Genomic DNA, 24197 nt, shown 5'->3' on the forward strand with positions numbered 1-24197 from the left:
CGATACGGATCTGTATTATATGAAACATAGACAATGTACTTAAGATATTCCATAAGATTTCAAGATTATCTCACTTTGTAGCATACGGAAACTAGTGTAACAAGGTAGATACGACGGAAGTGTACTACATTTACTGGTTGTCTAAAGTATGTCTGCTTGGGTGAGTATGTTTTTTAAATATTCGTATATCATGTCTAAATAGAGTTTGCGATTGCATTTTTTGTACGTTTACAAAATAAGAAGAATCTGCTAAAACTGTCCGAGCTGCTCGTTTAAGATAGATATTCACATTCAAAACTATACATGCACATTTTCGAACGCGTAGGGAAATAGTGTTTGAATACGCCTGTTGAAATAAAGAATGAAACCCTACAAATGACCACACAAGTATCAAATCGCAACCTTATCTATTATTTCACTGCAGTGAATTAAGGTAGCTAAATAGAACAAACGTTTCTAAAATTCCGCACCTGTATTAACACCATCTCCGCCAGATACATGAGTCTTTACTTAAAACGAAGGCGGAGAAGGAATAACTCTAGACGCACACCATGTAAACTTTTGATGAGTCTTGCATGGGATCTCTTGATAAGCAGTGGGATTTACGTCAGGCTGTGCTATCATGGCAGTACCGCAGATTTGAATAGTTAATCTATTTAAAATTGGTTAAGGTGGTCTGCGAACTGCAACTCCTATGCAGTGTTTATGAATCGAATTACGAGCTTCAATCTGGTCTGCAGTTCACGATTTGGATTTAAAGGTGCAGCCCAGTCTAGTCTAGTCAGCACTTTCTTATTCGAATTGCGAGCTTGGACTAGAATGCAGTTCACAGTTCGAAGGTCATAGGATGGGGGATCGAATTGCTAACTGAACACCAACTTAACCAATATATCTATTTAAATACAAAGGAATATTTTTTATTATACTAAAATACAACGCTTTCGAAAGAAACATACCATGAATCAATATCTTAAACAGCTTTATTGAGATAAAAATGTAGTGTTAAACTTGTTTCTCTGTCATTTAGAATATCACATTTTCTTAAGCCCGTTTTGGCACGAATACCTAATTAAATCTGTTATATGAAGGAAAAACTGAATTCAGTACTCTTTTTTATCAGTCCAAAGATCGTTATATGATATATTTCCTTTAACAGGATTTCAATGAGCAGATCAATTATCTTTGCTGGTCCTTATATTTAACTTTTCAACACCGTCACTGAAAATAAATAAAGCTTTCATTGAGCGATATATTGAATTGATAAAGTGGTTCATATGATTTAAAAGGAAATAGCATTAGGGCTAAATGATAAAAATAATTTGGTTCATAATAATAACATACTAGGTGTTTTCGTACATTTAAAATGTTTAGCATGATAACTGGTTATAGAATAAGAATGTACGCAGATTTTTGCATTATGATACATGGTCAAAAAAAGCCTTATCAGTCAATAATATATGGACGACGGGACAGGTAATTCCGGTTTAATGAGGTAGAATCAAAAGAATAAATGAAAGAGAATGTGATAACGATAACTATGGCATGTCAGAAGTTGCTAAATTATATATTGTATCTTTGATATTGTTATTCAATGTCGTGTCATTCATATTCTAAGTGTTACCATTGTTATTCTATATGACATATACAATAACAATGGTAAGACTTAGAATATGAATGACACGACATTGAATAACAATATCAAAGATACAATATTAAGAATAACGAAATTATATAGAATAACAATAATGACTTTTAGAATATGAATGACAAAACATTGAATAACAATAACAAACATACAATAATAATAACATACATACTCGTATATAATTTAACAACGTTTGACATACCATAGATAACCATGTTGAACATTTACTATTATTGGCAATGTATTTATGACGTTCTCAAGCGTATATAATGAGTTGCAGGCGGTACATTCAATATAATCTATAGAATCCTAGATTCTTGTAAGACATGATAAAATCATTGTTCATTGAGGGTTGTAAATAAACAGGCGTATTTTTTTACCGAAAATATAACCGGACAAAAACTATTAAACTTAAGAAGTAAACAAAAAAAAAAAACTGATTCTTAAACTGGAACTATTCTAGTAAAATAAAATAAGAGTCAAACTGGAAAACACTACATTTAAAGAGCGCAGTCACCCACGCAGCACTCCACATGGACACGTCTCTACTGTACAAATACAATTTATATAATGGACCGAACAACCTGAAAGCGGTCTTCTCGTGTAACTTATGGCTCTATCTTTTTCAAGTGCACTGATAAAAAGACTTCGAAATGTAATCAGTACATGTGTCTAGTTCAACTCACACCTTATCTAAAAGATCACACTTTATCTAACCCGCCCGCTTAGCTCAGTAGGTAGAGCGCCGGTCTACGGATCGCGGGGTCGTGAGTTCGATCCTCTGGCGGGGCATATGTTATCCGTGACTATTTGATAAACGATATTGTGTCTGAAATCATTAGTCCTCCACCATTAGTCCTCTGATTAATGTGGGGAAGTTGGCAGTTACTTACGGAGAACAGGTTTGTACTGGTACAGAATCCAGTAACACTAGTTATGTTAATTGCCCGCCGTTACATGACTGAAATACTGTTGAAAAACGGTGTTAAACACCAAAACAAACATACTTTATCTACACGACCAGTACATGTGTCAAGTTCAACTCACAATTTATCTAAAAGATCAGTACATGTGTCAAGTTCACAGTCCATGTGTCAAGTTTACTCACATTTTTATCTAAAAGATTAGTTATGTGTCAAGTTATATCACACTTTATCAATGAGAACAGTACATGTATCAAAGATAATAGGTAAGGGTAGATTTCTCGGAAGCATAGAACACTAAAACACAGCCTCAGAAGGCCCACAACAAAAGAAGCTGTAAGGGAAAATATTACAGATGGGTAGCTTCAAAAATCTAACAAGTACATTTATGCCAAATAAAGATAGAGGGGGGGGGGGGGGGGGGGGGTAGGGCGTAGAAGGGGTAGAAAGGGGGCGGGAAGGTTGAAGGGGAAAATGGAACAAGGATGAATATACAAATGCTAGGTTTCTTAATTACAGTTACACTACAACGTAAACTATATAGCGCAGACATTCGTGCAACATAGATAAGCACACAACCACACACAACTAACATAGAAAAACAGACAAGTAAGATACTAGAACACTGCAGGGTACCGCTTTAGACACACAAGCACACTAACGCAGCCCTATAAGCAGAAAAAGCAATCGTGTACCGCCTTAGGGTTCCGGCAGCCAAAATAAAGGAGCGTGGGGGGTGGGGGGCACAAAAACTAACTCATAGTAAAGGGGGAAGAGATGCCTAAATAACAACGGGGGGGGGGGGGGGGGGGGGGGGGGGGGGGGGGCAAATGCAAGGGAAAAGGAGGGGGGAGTGAAAAGAAGGAGGGAAGAAACGCTTTAAACAAACAAGAAAACATATGCATCAGAAAATACAAGACAGACAGAAAACCAATTCAACTCACTCTTTATCTAAAAGATCAGTGTCTGTGTCATAGGGTAAATCTATAACAATGTTATAACATATATATTTTGTATACTTTAATGTAAATTATGTTTCAGAAACATAAACATATATATCACTATTGATACTTACAATACACAACAATCATATAGTAAATCTGAAAACCAATTATACACTGTAGGCAGAGTAGTTGTACTTATAGTCGTAGGCCGTATCAGTTATTTACCAATATTTGTTTCCCTTACACCATCCAACATATTGATTTTCCCCGCAAGAGTTATTAACCAATCACATTCGATCGATTGATGTCCGCCATATTTTGAAATGTAAACAAGCCGATTTAGCGCTGAAAACTATAATCATCCATGTAAATAGTTATATATAAATATATCTACAGGAGCGTATCTGTCAATGACAATATACTCAAAATCTGTCGACCCATGTTGTAATCATTACCACTGAGCAGCACGGCGACAGCCCAACTCGCTTTTTATCTAATTGATCAGTACAGTACATGTGTCAGGTTAACTCACACTTTAACTAAAATATCAATACATGTATAAAGTTTACTCACACTTTATCTATAAGATCAGTACATGTGTCAAGTTAATTCATACTTTATCTTAAAAGATCAGCAAATATATCAAGTTAACTCACACTTTAACTAAAATATCAATACATGTATAAAGTTTACTCACATTTTATCTATAAGATCAGTACATGTGTCAAGTTAATTCATACTTTATCATAAAAGATCAGCACATATGTCAAGTTAACTCCCACTTTTACTAAAGGATCAGCACATATGTCAAGTTAACTCACACTTTAACTAAAAGATCAGTACATATGTCAAGTTAACGCACACTTTTACTAACAGATCAGTACATAATTATGTCAAGTTAACTCACACTTTTACTAAAAGATCAGCACATATGTCAAGTTAACTCAGACTTTTACTATAAGATCAGTATATATGTCAAGTTAACTTACACTTTATCTTAAAAGATCAGCACATATGTCAAGTTAACTCACACGTTTACTAAAAGATCAGTACATATGTCAAGTTTACACAAACTTTATTTTAAAAGATTAACACATAGGTCAAGTTAACTCAGACTTTTACTATAAGATCAGTACATATGTCAAGTTTACTCAAACTTTATCTTAAAAGATCAGCACATATGTCAAGTTAACTCACACTTTTACTAAAAGATAAGCACATATGTCAAGATAACTCACATTTTTACTAAAAGATCAGTACATATGTCAAGTTTACTCACACTTTCTCTATAAGATCAATACATGTGTCAAGTTAACTCACACTTTATCCTAAAAGATCAGTGCCTTTGACAAGTTTAACTCATGTTTTATCCTACGTGATTAAAAACCTGTGCATTTGTATTTTATACATTTCGGCGATAAAAGCTGATACGTGCATATTTACGGTTTGCAAGCTTCGATATCTTGATGTCAACTTTTCATTTCTGTTTTTGGAAAATGATATCTTTATCAATATGTTAGTCAAAGATTTGTTTTCATTTAACTTTGGACATTTAAGACGGTTAAACAATACACAACACTGTACCGTCAACAGATAACAAAGTTTAATTTCATAATTGATGTATAAATTCATTTACAATCAATTATAATTATTCTCATAATTATCTAAATTATACAGTATATACATGTATATATGAAGACTAAATAGTCAATATGTTCATATACATAATAATATTTTTCTATATTTATTTAGAGTCAAAATCAAATGAAACAAACAGAAAGACGAATTATTTTAGTCGGGAAAACTGGCAATGGGAAAAGCTCAACAGGAAATTCCTTACTACAAAAGAACGTATTTCAGCACAAAATGAGTCCGAACGCTGTGACGGAAACATGCGTGATGAAAAGTGGTATAAATGCTTTGAATACCATTAGATACAAGGTTGTAGATACACCGGGCCTTTTGGACACATCAAAAAGTGTAAGTGAGAGGGCACTTGGAATTCAAAAATCACTAGAAATTTGTCCAAACCCTCATGCGTTCTTGATAGTTTTTAGTACGACCAATCGTATGACGCCCGACGAAAAGTTTACTATAGACATGCTCCGGATTATATTTGGAGAAGTGATATTCAATCATGCTATTGTTGTTTTCACACACGGTGGAAAGTTGAAATCCGACATAGAATTCAAGCAGTTTTGGACAAAAAACGAGCATTTTGTGAAACTAGTAAAACTTTGTGGGAATCGTGTTGCAAAGATAGAAAACAATGATGTCTGTTACATCGAAAGTGAAGGCACAGATTTTATTATTAAAGTGGTCGAAGAAATGTCTGATGCAGGGGAAAAGATGTATAGCTACGATGAATTACAAACTCACAGGGAAGTAATTGAAGAACACTCTAAAAGCTACCACGGCAATGGCAATGTTCATGAAGAAGTCTCTGAAATTGTTCAACAATTAGGAAAGAAACTGCCCTTGAAGACGTGGAAAATAATGTTGTATGGTGGTATTTTAATAGGAGGAGGGGCTATGGGAGTAGGATATCTGGCCGGTGTGGCTGGAGCTAACGCCGTGGCCGCAACAGGGTTTGGGGCAACTATGATGGAAGCGATAGGTGCGTCTACAGTTGGGGCTACTGTGATGAATAACGGCGCTGCTGTAGGTGGTGCTGTCTTAAGGACAGCTTGGAATCTTGCAACCAAAGTCAGATTTTGGTAACTCATATTATTAAATTACTCAAAAACGCTTCTTAAATAATGCTGGAAATAATTATTTTCTGTCTTATACGCAGACGCTGACATGTATTTTGGGCAAATTATGCCCCCTTTTGGACTTAGAAAATCCTGGTTAAAGTTTTGCGTACAAGTACATACAGCTATTACCAAAAGGCATATAGCTTTGAAACTTATTTATTCTTTTTCTAGGTCAGTTACCAACCTCACTGGGTCAAGTTCCATAACTCTTAACATGTATTTTGAGCAAATTATGCCCCCTTTTGGACTTAGAAAATTCTGGTTAAAGTTTTACATGCAAGTTACTATCTCCAAAACTAATGCAGATATGGAATTGAAACTTAACATGTTTCTTCGGGGTTATTAAACTAGTTGATAGCATCAAGTCCCATAACTCTGATATGCATTTTGGTCAAATTATGTCCCGTTTCGAACTTAAAACTCTTTTGATATTTAACATTTTGGGTAATAATTTCCTGCTTCTGTGACAATATTTCGAATAGTCGAGCTTGGCTGTCTTACGGACAGCTCTTGTTTTAATTTCACTGAAACAGTAAAACATTATCTATGATCAATCATCTTTATGGAAATTGCAGATAATTAGTTTGGTCATTTTTAATTAGCAGCGGTATTTAAAGTGGAAACAGTTCAATCGTTTTATATCGGCAATCCCCGGAGAAAAGAAGCACGTCAGAGCATTTTCAAATGTTCATATTGAACTTTAAAACTTATGAAATAGAAGTCGTAATTAGACTAGTTTACATGCATTAACGTTGTTTGAAGCCGCCGCAGCAAGTAAAAGGTAGCCCTTTCGTATTATGACCACAGTGTCTAAGGATTGAACCTCAGCTGTCATTTAGGTCTGTCTGTCAATGTAGATCGTAGATATGTTATAGATAATATATATTACTAATATGTTGTAAATTAACCCTTTCCATATCTCCCTTCTCTCTCCCTATCCCCCTCTCTCCTTCCATCCACCCCTCTTTCTATCGCTCTCTCTCTTCAATTCGACCCCCCTCTCTCTCACTCCTCCATCCACCTCTTTTTATGTCTATGCATGCTGTAAAAGTTACGAATATCGAAATAATTGTCCTTTAATATGTTAAGTCATTTTAAATGCACATGTATACATCTATGTATCGGAACGCCTGCGGATGTGTACAATCAGTATCCTCGGGATTATTTTTTTGTGATTAGTTAGTAGATACAGTATGTCGTTCACTTCATTTTGTTAAATGGGGGTATTTTAAAGGGCTAGGCCCAGACATCGCAATCATGTAAAAAAATGAATAAACCTAGAAATAGTTGTATTTATAAAGAGGGCTCTGAAACTAGGCTATTTACATATTAAACGTCTTGGTGAAACATCAGAAACAATAGTCAATAGTTTTTTTCCCGCTATTTTCGACCTCAGACCTCTACCCCGTCAGTGATGGGTTAGATGAAATGTTTTATATTTAAATTTACACGCTGAAAATATCTGCCTCCAAGGTGCCATCTGTTAGTTCGCTCCGTATAATTTTGTAGTGAAGATTGTTTTATGATTCGTGGGTTCGAGTCGTAGCATGGGTGTCATTTTTGTCTTCTCTTATCTTTTTTAAAGCCGTTTAAATGCAAAATAGCCTGTTCTTATATAAATAATGTGTCAAAATACTTTTTTTGGCAAACAATGTTTTGCTTAAATGTGTGGGCTAGTCCCTTATACAGAATTCATATCCCGTGTATCACAAGTTTCACAAATTAATCCATGTATAGTTGGCTAATATTTAGGTACGTGTACTGTCTTATTCACTGAGAAGCAGGCTCCGTTTTGTTTGTGATGATACCTTCTTTGTATACACACACATATGAATGAAACAGTTATATGCTACATATATCATCGTCTTAAGTGTATGATACTGTATATATATATAAATATAAGGAGCCGCCGTGGCGCGGTGGTAGCGAGTCCGACACAAGATCGAGTTTCAACCTTTGATTTGCTTATGTTTTGAAACCAGTTTTTACATTAAATTTGCTTAAATTGGTCCGACAGACATCCAAATATGCTTTAAGTTAAAAAAAACCCGGCGATGCCAGGTTTTAGAAACGTGCAAACATTTCCGAAATTGAGATATAGTAATATAGTACGTAATATAGTCAACCTAACACGAGCAGAATGCCTGTTTTGGTCAAAACTTGAACAAAAACATGACAGAAATCCAAAAACAGTCACTTCAAATCAATTTGTCCCTTCAATAGTTTTTGTACTGTCAACTGTATGACCAAAAACGAATGTGTCGATCTCACCTTACACATGTGGCTATCGAAAGAGTATATGAGCAGTTCGATCCCCTGCTGACATGACGTTGAAAGAAAGTTCTTGATGACCTCCCGTCTTACCACTTAAATGCATCAATGGAGTCAAGAAATTACGCATACAAGACTTTTTCTAGAACCCTATGCTCTGATAAACAATAGGCCTGTGTCATATCGTCCATTCATTTCACATTTAAAGAAGTTAGAAGGAGCGCGTCTGGAGAGGTATCCAGATAGAAACACGTTTTTATTACGCCTTATGGATGACAATCGTATACACGCAGGAAGTTTCAATCAAGCGAGTCAGCTTTAGTAAAGAGTACGAAATGACAACTTCAAGTCGACAAAAAAACTGTGTAAAAATTTACTTAAAACCAACTTGACATGTATGTAGCTGTCAACATCATTTACCACTTTGATACTCAGTTTTGGCTCAAGGACAAAGTACCTACATGGACAGCGTCATGTCAATGTGATCACTAACAAACTATATACATTATTATTGACATATCAATGCCCGTGTTTATGAAAAACAAAGTATCCAAGGGTAAGCATCGGTACCGGGATCCAAGAGCACACAGTATATACAACCCTTGAGACGCTATTGCCATCATCAGTTCTGCGCCAACGACTCCCAGCTATACCTGTCCTCACAGTCAAAGCTGTAACTATGAGTGATCCCTTACATCGTATTGAAGGTTGTCTCGCCGATGTTACTTTATTGGTATATCGCAACATGCATAATACAGATTAAACAGAAGTAATGTTGTCTATTCAGTGCGTTTTAGAAATCTTTAACATCATTTTGCTAGCTGTCAAACTTTTCATATAATCACATCAATTAGTATTTATCTAGATACAGACAATGTTATTTGAAATGAAACAACTTAATCTATACGTTTACATTTTTATTGGGCATAAAACTGTAGCACCATAATATTATACTGGTGTTTTTGCCACCGGCCGTGTGTGTATGCTGGTATTTTGCGCGTCCATGCTTGTACTGCTGTGATATGTGTTTTTTAGGCTGCGTTTTTAGAATGGGGAATATTAGCTTGTTTTTCTCCTCCCCTCATCACCACACTTTCTTTACCCTATCCCTATAATTATATCTTTCATATTAGCAATTTTTTGAAGCAAACGGTCTGTGCTCTATGCTTCCAGGAAATCTACCCCTACCTTTTTTTTCTACAAAACGTGACAGGTGAAAAGTGAAAAGTATGAGCATACGTATAAACCAATAACTGATTTAATTGATTTTATACTATTCGAGCTGCACTTGCTGAATTAAACGTAGTTCATGTGCGAGTAAAGTTTAAAATATAATAAAGAAGGAAGTATGTAAAGCGTATTTCCAAACTATTTTCTGCAATTATTCAATCATTAGCATATTATATGTTCAAATGATTTCAACAACAATTTTGCTGTACTAGATAATGGAGATGCTTTGGCACCAACCGCCCTCTTTCAACTGAAGTAGTACCTTTGGCAATTGTTCTCAAATAAGAAGTGTAACACAGGCAGATAAGACTTCCTACAGGTCAGCCCAAACCCCATACTTATGCTGCTCCTCGAGCATATTCTCAGAACTATCAGAGGCTTAAAACAAACAAAATTCTTATGACACCTAGTTAACATAAACTGTTAAGAGGCCGTTGTGTTGTATTTTACATTGACCGCTCCGACACAATGAAGATAATATACATGTTCTCGGTAAATGTCTGTTATGTTAGTTTTTTTCTGTGTTATAGAGAATTCCAATTGTGTTACTATTAAAAATGGTACTATAGTCTGCAATGAAATTTAACAAAACGACGAAGTAGTTAAATAACATGTGCATTGTTTTCATTTTTATGTTTAATCAATTTCTAAAGAATTGTTCTGCCATGCTCATATACAGTGCATGTCAGTTGAGTCTTAGCTGAAATAGCATTTTATTTCTTATATGTTTATAAATCACGAAATGTTTTGAAATAGCAACCTTCTTAATATTGTATTATACGACTGGTCTTTAATAAAGTCTTTGTCAGATTGTATGTCTGTCTGTACTATGAATAGTTGCACTACGTCCAAGTAATGGATATGTTTTACCACATTTAAAGGCAAGGATAGTAAAAACAATCGAAAGAAAGTCCTTTCCAAATAGATTAAGCATGAAAGACATTTATACCAGACACGATATAATCAGAGAAAATGGCATTCGTGGTATCCCTATTATTTTTTCTTGAAGAAGTCTATTATATAACAAAACGTTTAAGAAACTCTGACTCCAAAGTATCACATAAAATAAAGGAAAAGAGTAGAAGTGCTGGGCGTCATTTAACGACCGCCAATTTAACTCTTTAGGATTATGAAAGTGTTAAGAGAATCTCTTTAGATATTTTATCAATAAGATCTGTGAAAAAAAACATTATGTGTGAAAAAAAAAACATTTACGAACGTAAAACGTAGCCAAGCAACATAATTAGCATAATCGCTTTTAGTGTGCCTATTCAGGAGGAGTAATGGAATGTTTGAAAATCCCTCACGCCCACCTAGCACCGGCTTAAGCGGAATTCTGTTATATTTAAATGTACAGCGGATAAACACATATGCTTACTTTCATGTAACAAATGCCCCATTTATAAACATATACATCACGCACTATTATTGTTAGTACAATTTATCTCCCTCTGAAAATACGTTCTTCTGTGTTCCACTTAATTCAGATGTCCGCGAATATTAAAGACATGCCGCATAACCCGAAGAAAAGAAATTATTATGTAAATAGAAAATTATATTTGTGTGTCTCGCATTTGACTTTTGTTGTGGAAATTTAAGCGCGGTAAATGTGGGGTTTACTTTTTGAAAATCTCACTTTGCACGATCTATATTCACACCCTATATACGCCTGTACTCCCCCTTTTCCTCTTCCGAACGATCAAAACAAACAACTTGCAGGCCAAAGGTAATAAATCGGCTTCAAAATAATTTTTGTTTTCGGTAGGGTTTAATGTCGCACCGACACAATTTAGAAATAATTATTTTGCATTGCACAGTATGTGTATCTAAGTTTTACGATAAGTTGAACATAAATATGTGTATGCGGTGATATAACAGATGAAACAGACAATTAAGTAATGCTTACAAAATGCTGACTGGTCACACTCATTGCATAAAAATTCACTCGACCAAGTCACGAAACTGGTGGAGAACATGTCGAATTGATTCGCAATCCAATAAACAATGTTGTATTCTGAAATAAGCACGCAAACTCCATAAATATATGTAATGTTGCATAACTATTGCGTTTTTGAAAGAAATCACTTTTTATCTAGGCAGTAAAAAATATCACTGTATGCCGACTTGCCAATTTTGATATTTGATCTGAACTCTTTATTTGCGACTGACACTGTATTCCATTTTACGACTTAAGTATGCGATTTATGTCCTAAAAGGGCGTAAATGAAATAAAAATACATACCGCAGTGTCTCTATCGATCCGTTTCCATGTATGTAATGTCATTTAATATCGAACTCCTCGTGCTACGCATTTTCTAATCCATTTGGGTGGGGACGGGGGGTGGGGGTCTGTGACTACCTAATTATATAATGCTAATGCAATTGAATGCTTCAGAATCTTTTACATGTAAGTATTTCGTGCTGGTTTTACAGACATATGCTCTCATAAAATACAGAATTAGAAAACGAAAGTATACACAGCGTCCCTAGTAATTACCTTCTGTCGATTCCTTATGGAAGTCATACGAAGAAATGTTTCCTCAAAAAGTCAAAGAGGTGAGACAGGAGGAACTATAGGTTCACCCCGTCCGTCCGTCCGTCCGTGTGTCTGTCTGTCTGTCCATCAGCCAAATCTTCTAACACCCGATTTTCTTTTCATATTTTGACAGCTTATTTATTATACTTTGCGATGATATATGGGTTTCCATGGGTTAAAATGTTTGAAAGTATAATAAATGGATCTAAACTGTGGCGAATTTACACAAGAACCCCATGGGAGATGTTTTACTGTTATATAACCTCTACAGTAACGCACCTTCTTCGTTTTATGAGTAATAAACGTTGAAAAAAGCACGCTTCTGTTTTTCTAGAAGTTAGAGCCTCCGCCTAATGATCACTTAATTATATCTCCGTTTCCTCTGTCCTGGACTCATTCATAATGGCATTCTTTTTTTAATTAAAAAGTACCAGCGGAGACAATGATTGCTATATACAATTGTATATTAGGATGCGTGAACAAGTAACATCAGTTATGGTACGGACACGAACCCTTTATTTTATTTTGTGTCTTACCCTTGGAGCAAGGGACCAGCTGGTTAGTCTGTTTGATTTGGGTTTAACGCCGTTTTTCAACAGGAGTTCAGTCATGTAACGGCGAGCAGTTAACCTAACCAGTGTTCCTGGATTCTGTATCAGTACAAACCTGTTCTCCGCAAGTAACTGCCAACTTCCCCACATTAATCAGAGGTAGAGGACTAATGATATCAGATACAATGTCGTTTATCAAATAGTCACGGAGAACATATGCCCCGCCCGAGGATCGAACTCGCGACCCCGAGATCCGTAGACCAACGCTCTTACCTATTGAGCTAAGCGGGCGGGCTGGGGGACCAGCTGGGGTTTATCAAACATCTTATCGTATCGTATGACCAAAGTTTTGTCTGAACACTTTTGTTGATACCAGTAACAAAACACATTACCAATTTCATGCGTTCAATATTTTATGAGTAGGCCTACGGACAGGTAGCATGTTTTTTGTGTAATATGTTCATATTCCAAGAAAACGGATATCACAGACCTACAATCGATTTTGGTCGTACTATATTTGATAAGACGGGCCCCTGTATCTTATGCGCTACCCATCGACTCATGATGATGAATATTTGTAACAAGTTATTTCAGAATCCCTTCGTGCATAAAGACGTTATGACCCGAAGACGAAAAATGAAGCGACCCTTTTTTTGAAATTTGACCTCTTAAGTGTGACCTTGACCTTAGAACTAGGAAAATTTGTCTTGTGCGCGATACATCGACTCATGATGGCGAACATTTTGCCAATTATTTTAGAATCCCTTAATGCATAAATGTTATGGCAAGGACACGAAAATGTTTACCTTTGACCTCTTGTGTGTGACATTGACTTTAAAAAGAAAAGAAAAAGAAGAGGACGAGCATTAACTACATATTGCCTATATTTGTGTGAAGTTTGAAAGAGGTAGGTTTTTAATAGTATTCAGGTAATTGTATGACCAAATTTATGAGGACACACATAAAGACATACAAACATACCAGGCAGACAGACTGCATGATGACTTCCCCTCCTACAAACTTCGTTTGTAGGTTATATTTATGAAGAAATATTACAGGAGCAAGAGAAAAGCCGTTATTATATAAATTAGTCAGTTGCTAACAGGCATACATTCTTTTTAACGAAAGTCGCAAACATTTGTACAGTACTGCAAGCAAACATGCATACAGTCAGGACATCAGACCGAATCTTTTATCAGTGACGATTATAAACAAATTGGAGGTTTTAGCAATTATTTTATTTAATTTTACCAAACTAGCATTGTTTATTTATCCACGAAACAATGGGATTTATTTGTAGATCATTCATCAAGCAAGAAAATTTGTACTTTTGACGCTAATAATGTCTAATTTCTGGAAATCAGTGATCAATCGAGTTTTTTTTTCTATAATATTACCTGTAATCAAACACACATTATACACATTATTGTATAGGGAAACAAGTCATGTCCAGCTTCTGATGAAATATAAATATACACACCAACAAAGCACATTTATCACTTTAAAATAGGTTTTTCCAGCTTTTTGCGGTCAGATTATAGTTTTGATCGGTCGCAACAGGAAGAGGGGGCGTACAGCCGTTTATAGGGTGTGATATTATATTGGCGGTTGAGCACATACCAAATTGATAAGGGACTACTCTGTGTTTTGGTGATAGTTAAATGGTTCTGCAGTTAAATCTATTATCATAATGTTAGCTTACTTCAGCCAAACAGGTATATTATATCAGTGAATAATCTGTATTTAAAGTGTTTTACAAATAGTTGTGTTTCTTCATGATCAAAACGTATCAGCCTATAGATTGTTTGCAAAACTTTAGTCTATCTTGATCTTTTACAAAAGATTAGCAATCCATTCAATTAAGAACATGCAACGACCCTTCAAGTATCACAAGGATTAAGAGACAATCAGTTTTACAATTTACAGCACATGCACGCAACGACCTTTAACAAAGGGTATGGCTACTTTTGCAATGAATACACTTTAAATGATAGCCCAGGACAGCGCAGAGCAACATCAAAAAGAAATTCAGACCTTATATTGCCTTCTTTTTAAGATATTACTTAACGTAATAAGGCAATTGTTCAAAACATGTATCAGGTATGTCATGTTTTGATATCAATTTTTCTTCCAACTGTCATTTTTATATATTTTCGTCATGGTTATAGACGAAACGTATACGTATATATTGTGATTTAAGTCCATTTTATAACAATCTGGGACTGGAATTATAAGCATTTGTACTCTGTTTCGTCCGTAAAAAGTAGCGCATCAACAAATTTTAGCTGGATTTTTTTTTCAATGGGGCGAGGGCCAGCCAAAAACATAAATAATATTTTTTTTGTGTTTCTGAAATTATACGAGCGGCAAATCCGATGAACAACTTTTTAGTTTCGTGAGGCCTAAAACGATTTTTTTGTTTACTTTGTAGAGGACACATTTTTAAACAAAGTAAAGTTCTATAAGGCGAAATGTGAAGTAGGCTTTTAGGTCACACCAAATTGAAAAGTTGTTCATCGGATTTTTTCTGAAAAATACTGAGGCGGCGAGTGAAAAAATAATTTAAATATTTTTTTTTTTAAAAATCGGGAGCGAGCGAAGAGCGAAGAAATATATCTGTCCTGTTTTGGCTCTAGATTAACTAATAAAAACCTTAAAATAGAATTACAGCCCTTTTACATTAAACATAATTCACCAGGGATTGAGGAAACATGGGTACATTTTGGTTTGTGTAAGTTTTGACCTGCAACGCACAACAAAGCGAACTCGTGAAAAAAGGTAATAAAAGTTGCATACTCAAATAATGTAGTCGTTTGAAAATGCTGTTAGAAAATATGTAATATACAACAAAGCATTTTTATCATTAAATCATAATCATGAAATAGATATGTGACTTGAATGTTTACTGCTATGAAAATGTAGCATTTTTATCTCGACTTTTCCTGTTTTCTGAGTTTTTGTTAAAGTCAAATACCTCCCTTACTATTAAAACTTTTGACTAGTTATTTAGGCTACCATCAAAGTCTACACCAGGAGAAACAATCCCCATAACTATATATGATTTGAATTTTGACAGAGTTATGCCCCTTTTTTTAACTTATTTTTTTTTTTTTTTGGTTAAAGTTTTATATAACATCAAATATCTCTGTTACTTTCAAAGCTATTGGCTATTATGCCCTTTTACTGGCAAATGTTTAATTCAGAGTCAATCACTCAGAAAAGTCGAGCATGCTGTCTTACAGTCGACAGTTCTTATTCTAACTTTGAACTTTTTTAACGGATTAGATTTGTTGAAACAAAGTCTCGTTTAAGGTCTGAAATGGAGATTAACGTGCATTAACATTATTCTGCTCCAAGATTGGAAAAATTAAAGATCTAAATTAGTCTAAACACAACTCATTATGTAAATTCCTTACCCCACCCACTTTCGTATACAAATGCTGATCATTTGGACAGGAAAAAACAGAAAAGTGGCATGCATCAATACGTATTTACCCTTGCCAAAATAATGTAGATTGATGTTATCAAATAAATCAGTGTATGTTTTCATCCAGTTTTCAATGAAATAAATACGATTTTCGTAGCAGCTCAGTTTGGTAAACATTCGAAGAAAATGACGTAACTGCATAAGGGGAAATAACTTTAATGCAACTAAATATAAGTATCATGGTATATTATAGACGAAACATATTTATTGTGATTTCAGTCCATTTTAGAACAATCTAGGACTGGAATTATAAGCATTTGTACACTGTTACGTCCGTAAAAAGAAGCGCATCAACAAATTTTGGCTTGATTTTTTTTCAATGGGGCGAGCGCCAGCCAAAAACATAAAAATAATATTTTTTTTGTGTTTCTGAAATTTTACGAGCGGCAAATCCGATGAACAACTTTTTAATTTGGTGAGGCCTTGTACATTTTTATACCAAATGAAAGACTGGAAGAATGGATTGATAACTGTAAAAATAATAATATCTGTCATGTGTTTACGAATCGGATAGAAATAGCCGTCCCGAGGGCACCTGCGCATTGGGCGGTAACGACCGTCCAATGCGCAGGTGCCCTCGGGACGGCTATTTCTATCCGATTTGTAACCACATAATTCATATTTTTTTCATGCATATCGTATACTTATAAGCATTTTATCATGACAGATATTTTTGCATACCATTACCGTTTACAAAACAAAAATAAATAAATAAAGCAAATAGAAATGCATTCTTTCTTGTAGTAGAGTATGTACACAAAGCGCGGGAAATTAACGTTCGTAAGTGACGTCATGACGTTTCAGTGACGAACAATAACAAAGTTCCCCTTTAGTTTTATCGTTTGTAGCGTAACGGTATGTTCTTACCGTAAATAACGTATTTTGAATCGACAAATATACTATAAGGAACAGAGTGAAACTATCAAAGTACCTGATTTTTTCGTATCTTACCTATTCAATGCATGAATCCCTAGTTGTCATAACAGCACGAGAGTCATCTGGCATGGGGGATGCCAGATGGGTTTTGCCGGCATGAGTAAAAATCACCAAAAAGCAAGTCCGATATGCAAGAATAGAGAACTTAAGGAGGTAGGTTATCTTAATATTTGTATGTACTGTATGTGCGCATGTCCAACTGGAAGCTAACATGACGATTTAAGACGACGTTTACGACAAACTAAATGTGTTTGTATATCCGTTCTCCCCCTGCCCCCCCCCCCCCCCCCCCCTCAAAAAAACGCGAACCTGCCTCCGATCTGATGCTTAATGGTTTAATAATGCGGAAATAATAAATAGATTGCCGCAGAAACGCTTCAAAAAAAGTGTTGCCTTAAATGACGTCATGACGTTACGTGTCAGTTACTGCGCAAAATTAATAGTAATTCTGTGCATTTTCTGTATAATGTGTTTATTCTCATACGGATCTATCATACAGGTTAAATTGTATAAAACATGGTAAAATGTTTTGGTACAGGAAGTAACCCCTAGCTTAAAGTACTGCCAAGTGTATGTGGTGGGTATGGTGAAATGTTTCCATTGATGGCCGTTATAGTCAAAGCGCTACCACCTATTTTGTTTTGTATGGAACAGAATTAGGGCAAAAACTGCATTGTGCTTTCGTATATACAATCTTGCGATTTACATATATGCATTTGTTATTCTCATGTTCACATGCTTCCTTCGGACACCCCATTTTGCATTGTTACATGACCATTTGTGCATCCTATGTTTACGTGTTCCTTTCTGACATTCATACATGCTTAATATAATTGTTTCATTTTAATATCATGTTTTCTTTTTTCTTCATTAGTCTATGACGTTATCTTGCTTTCGGCTATGCTGCAATGTGACATGCATCACTCGGTGTATTAGCTTGTGGTTTACCTAAGCACACCTTCCCCATGTGCTTATGTTGTCTATATGCTGATGATATGGACAGAATAATAGTCTAGCTATTCTACTCATCCTGGCGTCGGCGTCGGCGTCACACATTGGTTTAAGTTTTGCATGCAAGTACATAAGGCTATCATTTAAAGGCATATATCTTTGAAACTTATTTTTCCTTTTTCTAGGTCAATTACCAACCCCACTAGGTCAAGTCCTATAACTCTGACATGTATTTTGGCCAAATTTAAGCCCTCTTTTGGACTCCTGGATAAAGTCTTACATGTAAGTTACTATCTCCAAAACTAATGCAGATATTGAATTCGCATGTGTCTTCTGGGTTATAAAACTAGGTGACAGGATCAAGTTCGATAACTCTGACATGCATTTTGGCCAAATTATGCCCCTTTTAGACTTGGAAAATCCTGGTTAAAGTCTGGCGGGCAAGTAACTATCTCCAAAACTAATGCAGATATTGAATTGAAACTTCACATGTGTCTTTGGGGTTATAAAACTAGGTGATAGCATCAAGTCCCATAACTCTGACATGTATTTTGGCAAAATTATACCCCTTTTTAGAAACTCCTGGTTAAAGTTTTGCTTACAAGTTACTACCTCCAATATGCAGATGCTGGATTGAAACTCTTAATTCAGATATTTTAACCTTTAGGGTAATATACCTGCTTCTGGGACAACAATCTAAATAGTCGAACATTGGCTGTTTTACGGACAGCTCTTGTTAAAATCAGCATTTAAAAGCAACTTTTTCGACAGGCAGCTTCGTTTACTATCCATTGAAAATCTCAATTTTAATTGTTAATTGTTCCTGCTTGGTTTGCATCTTCTCCTTGTATGAACAACAGGTTTCGTGTACTTTAACTGTGGGGAGACGAATTACACTGATTGCAAAGTCAGATCATGGCAAAAGTACAACTCAGTGAAAATTCTTTGCTAGTGTGTCATGTCTTGCTCGACAACTCAAGCTTCCATTTTGCTGAAACGCTTTTATTAAAACAAAAATAAAACATATCCTGTTTACATAAGGAAGAAATCATTTTAGGTCAGAATCAGCTTTATTACAAAGCCATTAAACATTGTATGGAGAAATTGCTCTGTCCGTAATATTCAAAAATATCAGTGAATATAGCACAGAGCTCGTAACATTGTATTTGATCTGTTGTATAAAATAGTCTATATTTTAATTTTTGTCAAGTATTTCCCGTAGTTGTTGATTATATATATTTAGTGAAAGATATTTGTACTCACGCAATGTCACGTCAATAGACATTTCAAACTTCTATCAACACTGTACAATATAATCAGATTGCTGTGAACATGGCTGCGGACTAAAGTATTCCTCTTGACTGTTTAAAAACTGCATTTCTGTAAAACTGTTTTATGAATTCATGAGAAAAATAAGTATTATTTAGTGAAACAACATCTCTTTACAAATAACATAAAACTACCCAAACGATACCATTTATTTGCATATAATTAAAAATGGGACGTTGTTTGATGCCTTACGTCAAAATATTGTTGTTGTTTTTTTTTATAAATATTAAATTAAGAGGTCCGTGATGACTCTAAAACGCTTAGCTCAGAAGGTATCGATTTCAGTAGAGAGTGATGCAAAAATCATTTCTACCTTGACTTTTAAATCTGGCCTTGCAGATTTAAAGGTTTTCAAAATTTTCCAAAGAGCCAAATTGAGAAATCTAGACCCCACACCCACCCACCTCCAGTTCGGGAACACTAACGATTATTACATTATAACCATCACACCGTTATTTTTATATAAAGCCAAATCAGATACATTTGATGAGGATTTTCTACATTTTAAGCTAATAACTTATGATGAAATACGGTAGTGAAAGTTGTGCATTCTGGTATATTTAGGAAAGCTTTCTTCTGTGTATTGTTGAAGTTATTTCAGCTTGATATATGCAATATTTGCGTAAACCCTACATGTATAATGTTACGATCCTGGTGTAGTTTTCATGCGGGTAAATGTAATCAGTAAAATATGTCAGAAAAAAAGGTCATGTTGAAAAGCTCAGTCGTTTTATCATATATATTTATTAATTATTTTTATTATTTTTTAAAACATGATTTGTAAATTTGTAGTTCGTATTTTGTATCTTGTTATTATACGTAGATGTAAAAGAAACTTTGATTTTTCGGACGCTAAACAGAGACCGAATTTGGAATGGCCTAAATTGATTATGCCGATAAATGAACCGGTGTATAAACGAATTTTCATTGGTTTAGAAGAAATAATCCATACAGATCATGTTTCAGAAAACATTAAATATCTCATTTTGTAGCTAGCATACGGAAACGAGTGTAGTGTATTTCTTTTTTAACTTAATAAGCTCACGCGATATCGATAGATACGACGGAAGTGTACTTTTTCTTAAGAAAACATTTACAAGTTGTCTGAAGAATGTCTGCTCGGGTGAGTTTTTTAATTCAAGTATTTACATATCAGTTTGCGATTGCAATATGTGTACATGTGCGTATTTACAAAATAAGAAGCATCTGCTAACACTGTTCGAACTGTTCGTTAAAGATAGATATTCACACTCAAAACTTACATGAAATTTTTGAACGTGTAGGGGAACATCGTTTGAACATTGTCATGTTTTGCATTTTCTCTCAAAGACGCCTGTTGATATAAAGAAATCCCAGAAGCACCCGCATACTTTTCAGATCGCAACCTCTTTAATTTATTATTTCACTGCAGTGAATTAAATTGGGTTTAGAACAAGCGTTCTAAGATTTCGCACCAGTGTTAACATCATCTCCGTCAGATACTGGAAAAGTTTTTACTTAAAGCGAAGGCGGAGGATGGATAACTCTAGACGTACATCATATTAACTATTGCCGTGTCTTGCATGGGGATCGGACTTTCGATCGCTTGATAAGTAGTCGTATTTACGTCCTCCTGCGCTATCAAGACAGAGCCGTAGATAGTCAATCTATTTAATATTGTTTAAGTTGGTCTGCAATTCGCATTTCGCGAATCGAATCGCAGACTGCAAACTGCAGCTCGTGATTCAAATTATGAACTGCATACTGTTCTATTCGACTTGTCAGCCAAACTCTGTTGAAACTACGAACTGCAAAGGTCATAGTTTGGGAATCGAATCGCCAGCTGCACATCAACTTATCTGTTTAAGACTAAAGAAAAATCGTTATTCTTCTAAAATGCAACGCTTTCACATGAATCAATTAACAACTTTGATTCGATGAAAACATGGTACGCTGTCAATAGAGATACACAACAACATCTGTTGAATTTCCATACGCCCATTTTGGCACGGAATCAAAGTTAATCTATGATGGGACTTTCCACTGACGAAGAAAGAATTGAATTTAATACTCCTGTATTGGTCCAAAGTTCGTTGCACATGTATTTCCTTTTGTAATTTCAATGAACAGATCCATAATTTTATACAACGGCACTGAAAAATATAAAGCTTTCATTGAGCGATATAATAAATTGATTTGTGGTTCACATGATTTTAAAGGAAATAAATAGCATTTGATCTAAACGATAAAAATAATTTTCTTCATAACAAAACCGTGTGTATTTTTCGTACAGTGAATAATATTTAACATGGTAAATGGTTATCTAATTAAGCATAAAAACATATGCATATTTTTGCATTATACTGCATGGTCAAAAGAGCCTTATCAGTAAATAGTAGTATATCAATAAAACTAACACAGATAGATAGAATCAAAACTTAGAAACGATAGTAAAACAAAATTACATTTTTATACAGCATATGATAACGATAAACATGCTAAACAAGTTAACTGGAAATATTCATGATGTTCCCTGACTCAGGCATATCTAATTAATATCCCAGGTACAACCCCATCTAAATGAGCATTTTTTACAATATCATCTATATTCCATTCTATCATAGATTTTCGTACCGCGTATTTATGACTGAAAATATAAACGGACCAAAATTCTTACTTTATCGCCTATTAAACTAAAAAAAAACACTAAAAAAACAGGTTTTTCACACTGGAACTATCCTAGTAAAATAAAATGAGAGCTCAACGGGAAATTTACATTTAAAGAACGCAGCCTCCTATACAGCACTCCACATGGACAGGTATCCGCGTGCACAAATAGACCGACCAACCTGATAATGGCATTCTCATGTAACTTAGAATGGGGTCTACCTTTATCAAATGTAAAGAATCATGGACGACAAGTCTGGATATCTTTGATGTGAATTTATCATTTCTATTAGAATGGATCAAATAATATATCAAATATAGAAAAACCGCTTATATCAATCTGCTACACTGAGACTTTATCCTTAATGCTTAGTACTTTTGGCAAGATTAACTGATACTTTATCCAAAATGATCAGTAGTCTGACAAGTTTACTGACACTTTATCCTAAATCATCAGTAACTTCGATATGTTTGACTGACACGTGATCCTAAACCATCAGTAACTTCGATATGTTTGACTGACACGTGATCCTAAATGATCAGTACTTTGCAGACTTGTGTATCATCAATACGTAGGCCAAAAGCCATACCATAAGTTTGCTGTGCAGTTTGTCTGAATAATGGCCCTTTACGTACTTTAAAGGTTTGGATTTCTTTTTATTTAGGTCCACTTTTTTAATTCCATGGGAGCAATAGATTTGTACACTTGTTTATTAGTCCTCTACTGGTTGAAAACCAGTTTCGGGAATTATAGGAATGCACTTTACCGTCATTCCGTCATTCTCTCATTCCGTCATTCTGTCCGTCCGTCCGAACGCAATTTCGTGTCCGGTCCATAACGTCATCCTTGTATGGATTTTAATATTACTTGGCACAAATGTTCTCCATGGTGAGACAACATGTCTTGCGCAAAACCCGGTACCATAGCTCAGAGGTCAAGGTCACGATTGGAGGTCAAAAGTCAACGGATTTATTTTCCTGTTCGGTCTATAACTTTGCCATCCTTGAAGGGATTTTAATATTACTTGACACAAATGTTCCACATAATAAGACGATTTGTCAAGCACAACTTTCAGACCCCTAGCTCAAAGGTCAATGTCACACTTAGCCGTCAAATGTTAACATGGCATAAACAGGGTCTGTTTCGTGCCCGGTCCATAACTCTGTCAATTATTAAGGAATTTTAATATTACTTGACACAAATGTTTCCCATGATGAGACGACATGTTATGCGCAAATCTCGGACCCCTGACTCTAAGGTCAAGGTCACAATTTGGGGGTCAAAGGACACAGGGCTTTTTTTCTGCCCGATCCATAACTCTGCCATCTACGAAGGGACTTTAATGTTACTTGGCTCAACTTCCCAATGATGAGACAACGTGTCATGCGCAAAACCCGGACCCCTAACTCTAAGGTTAAGGTCACAATTGGAGGGCAAATGTCAATAGGCTTTTTCCTGTTCGGTCCAGAACTCTGTCATCCATAAAGGGATTATAATATTTCTTGGCATAAATGTTTCCCATGATAAGACGACGTGTCATGCATAACACCCAGAACCTTAGCTTAAAGGTCAAGGTCACACTTGAATATCAAAGGTCAATAGGATTTTTTTTATGTCCGGTCTTAAACTTTGTCATGCAAAACAGGATTTAAATATCAGTTTGCACAAATATTCCCCCTGGATGAGACAACATGTCCTGCGCAGAAACCGGGCCCTAGGTCTAAGGTCAAGGTCACACTTAGAGGCCAAAGGTCAGATTCAAGAATGACTTTGTCCGGAACATTTATTCTTCATGCATGGAGGGATTTTGATGTAACTTTTCACAAATGGTCGCCATCATGACACAGATTGTTATATGCAAGGACCAGGTCCCTAGGTCTAAAGTCAATGTCACACTTAGAGGTCAAAGGTCAAATTTAAGAATGACTTTGTCCGGAGCATTTCTTCTTCAGGCATGGAAGGATTTTGATGTAACTTGGCACAAATGTTCA

General features: G+C 35.3%; 1 protein-coding gene across 1 annotated transcript; it reads left to right on the forward strand.

The window, feature by feature from the left end:
- LOC123537229 (GTPase IMAP family member 9-like) lies at positions 1-10582 on the forward strand. The gene is made up of 2 exons (XM_045320870.2): positions 1-160; positions 5265-10582. The coding sequence occupies exons 1-2, from the start codon at positions 149-151 to the stop codon at positions 6231-6233; spliced, it is 981 nt and encodes a 326-aa protein (XP_045176805.2). The 5' UTR covers positions 1-148; the 3' UTR covers positions 6234-10582.
- The last annotated feature ends 13615 nt before the right edge of the window (positions 10583-24197 follow it).

The sequence above is a fragment of the Mercenaria mercenaria genome, chromosome 17 (genome assembly GCF_021730395.1).
Source record: "Mercenaria mercenaria strain notata chromosome 17, MADL_Memer_1, whole genome shotgun sequence".
NCBI classification, from domain to species: Eukaryota; Metazoa; Mollusca; class Bivalvia; order Venerida; family Veneridae; genus Mercenaria; species Mercenaria mercenaria.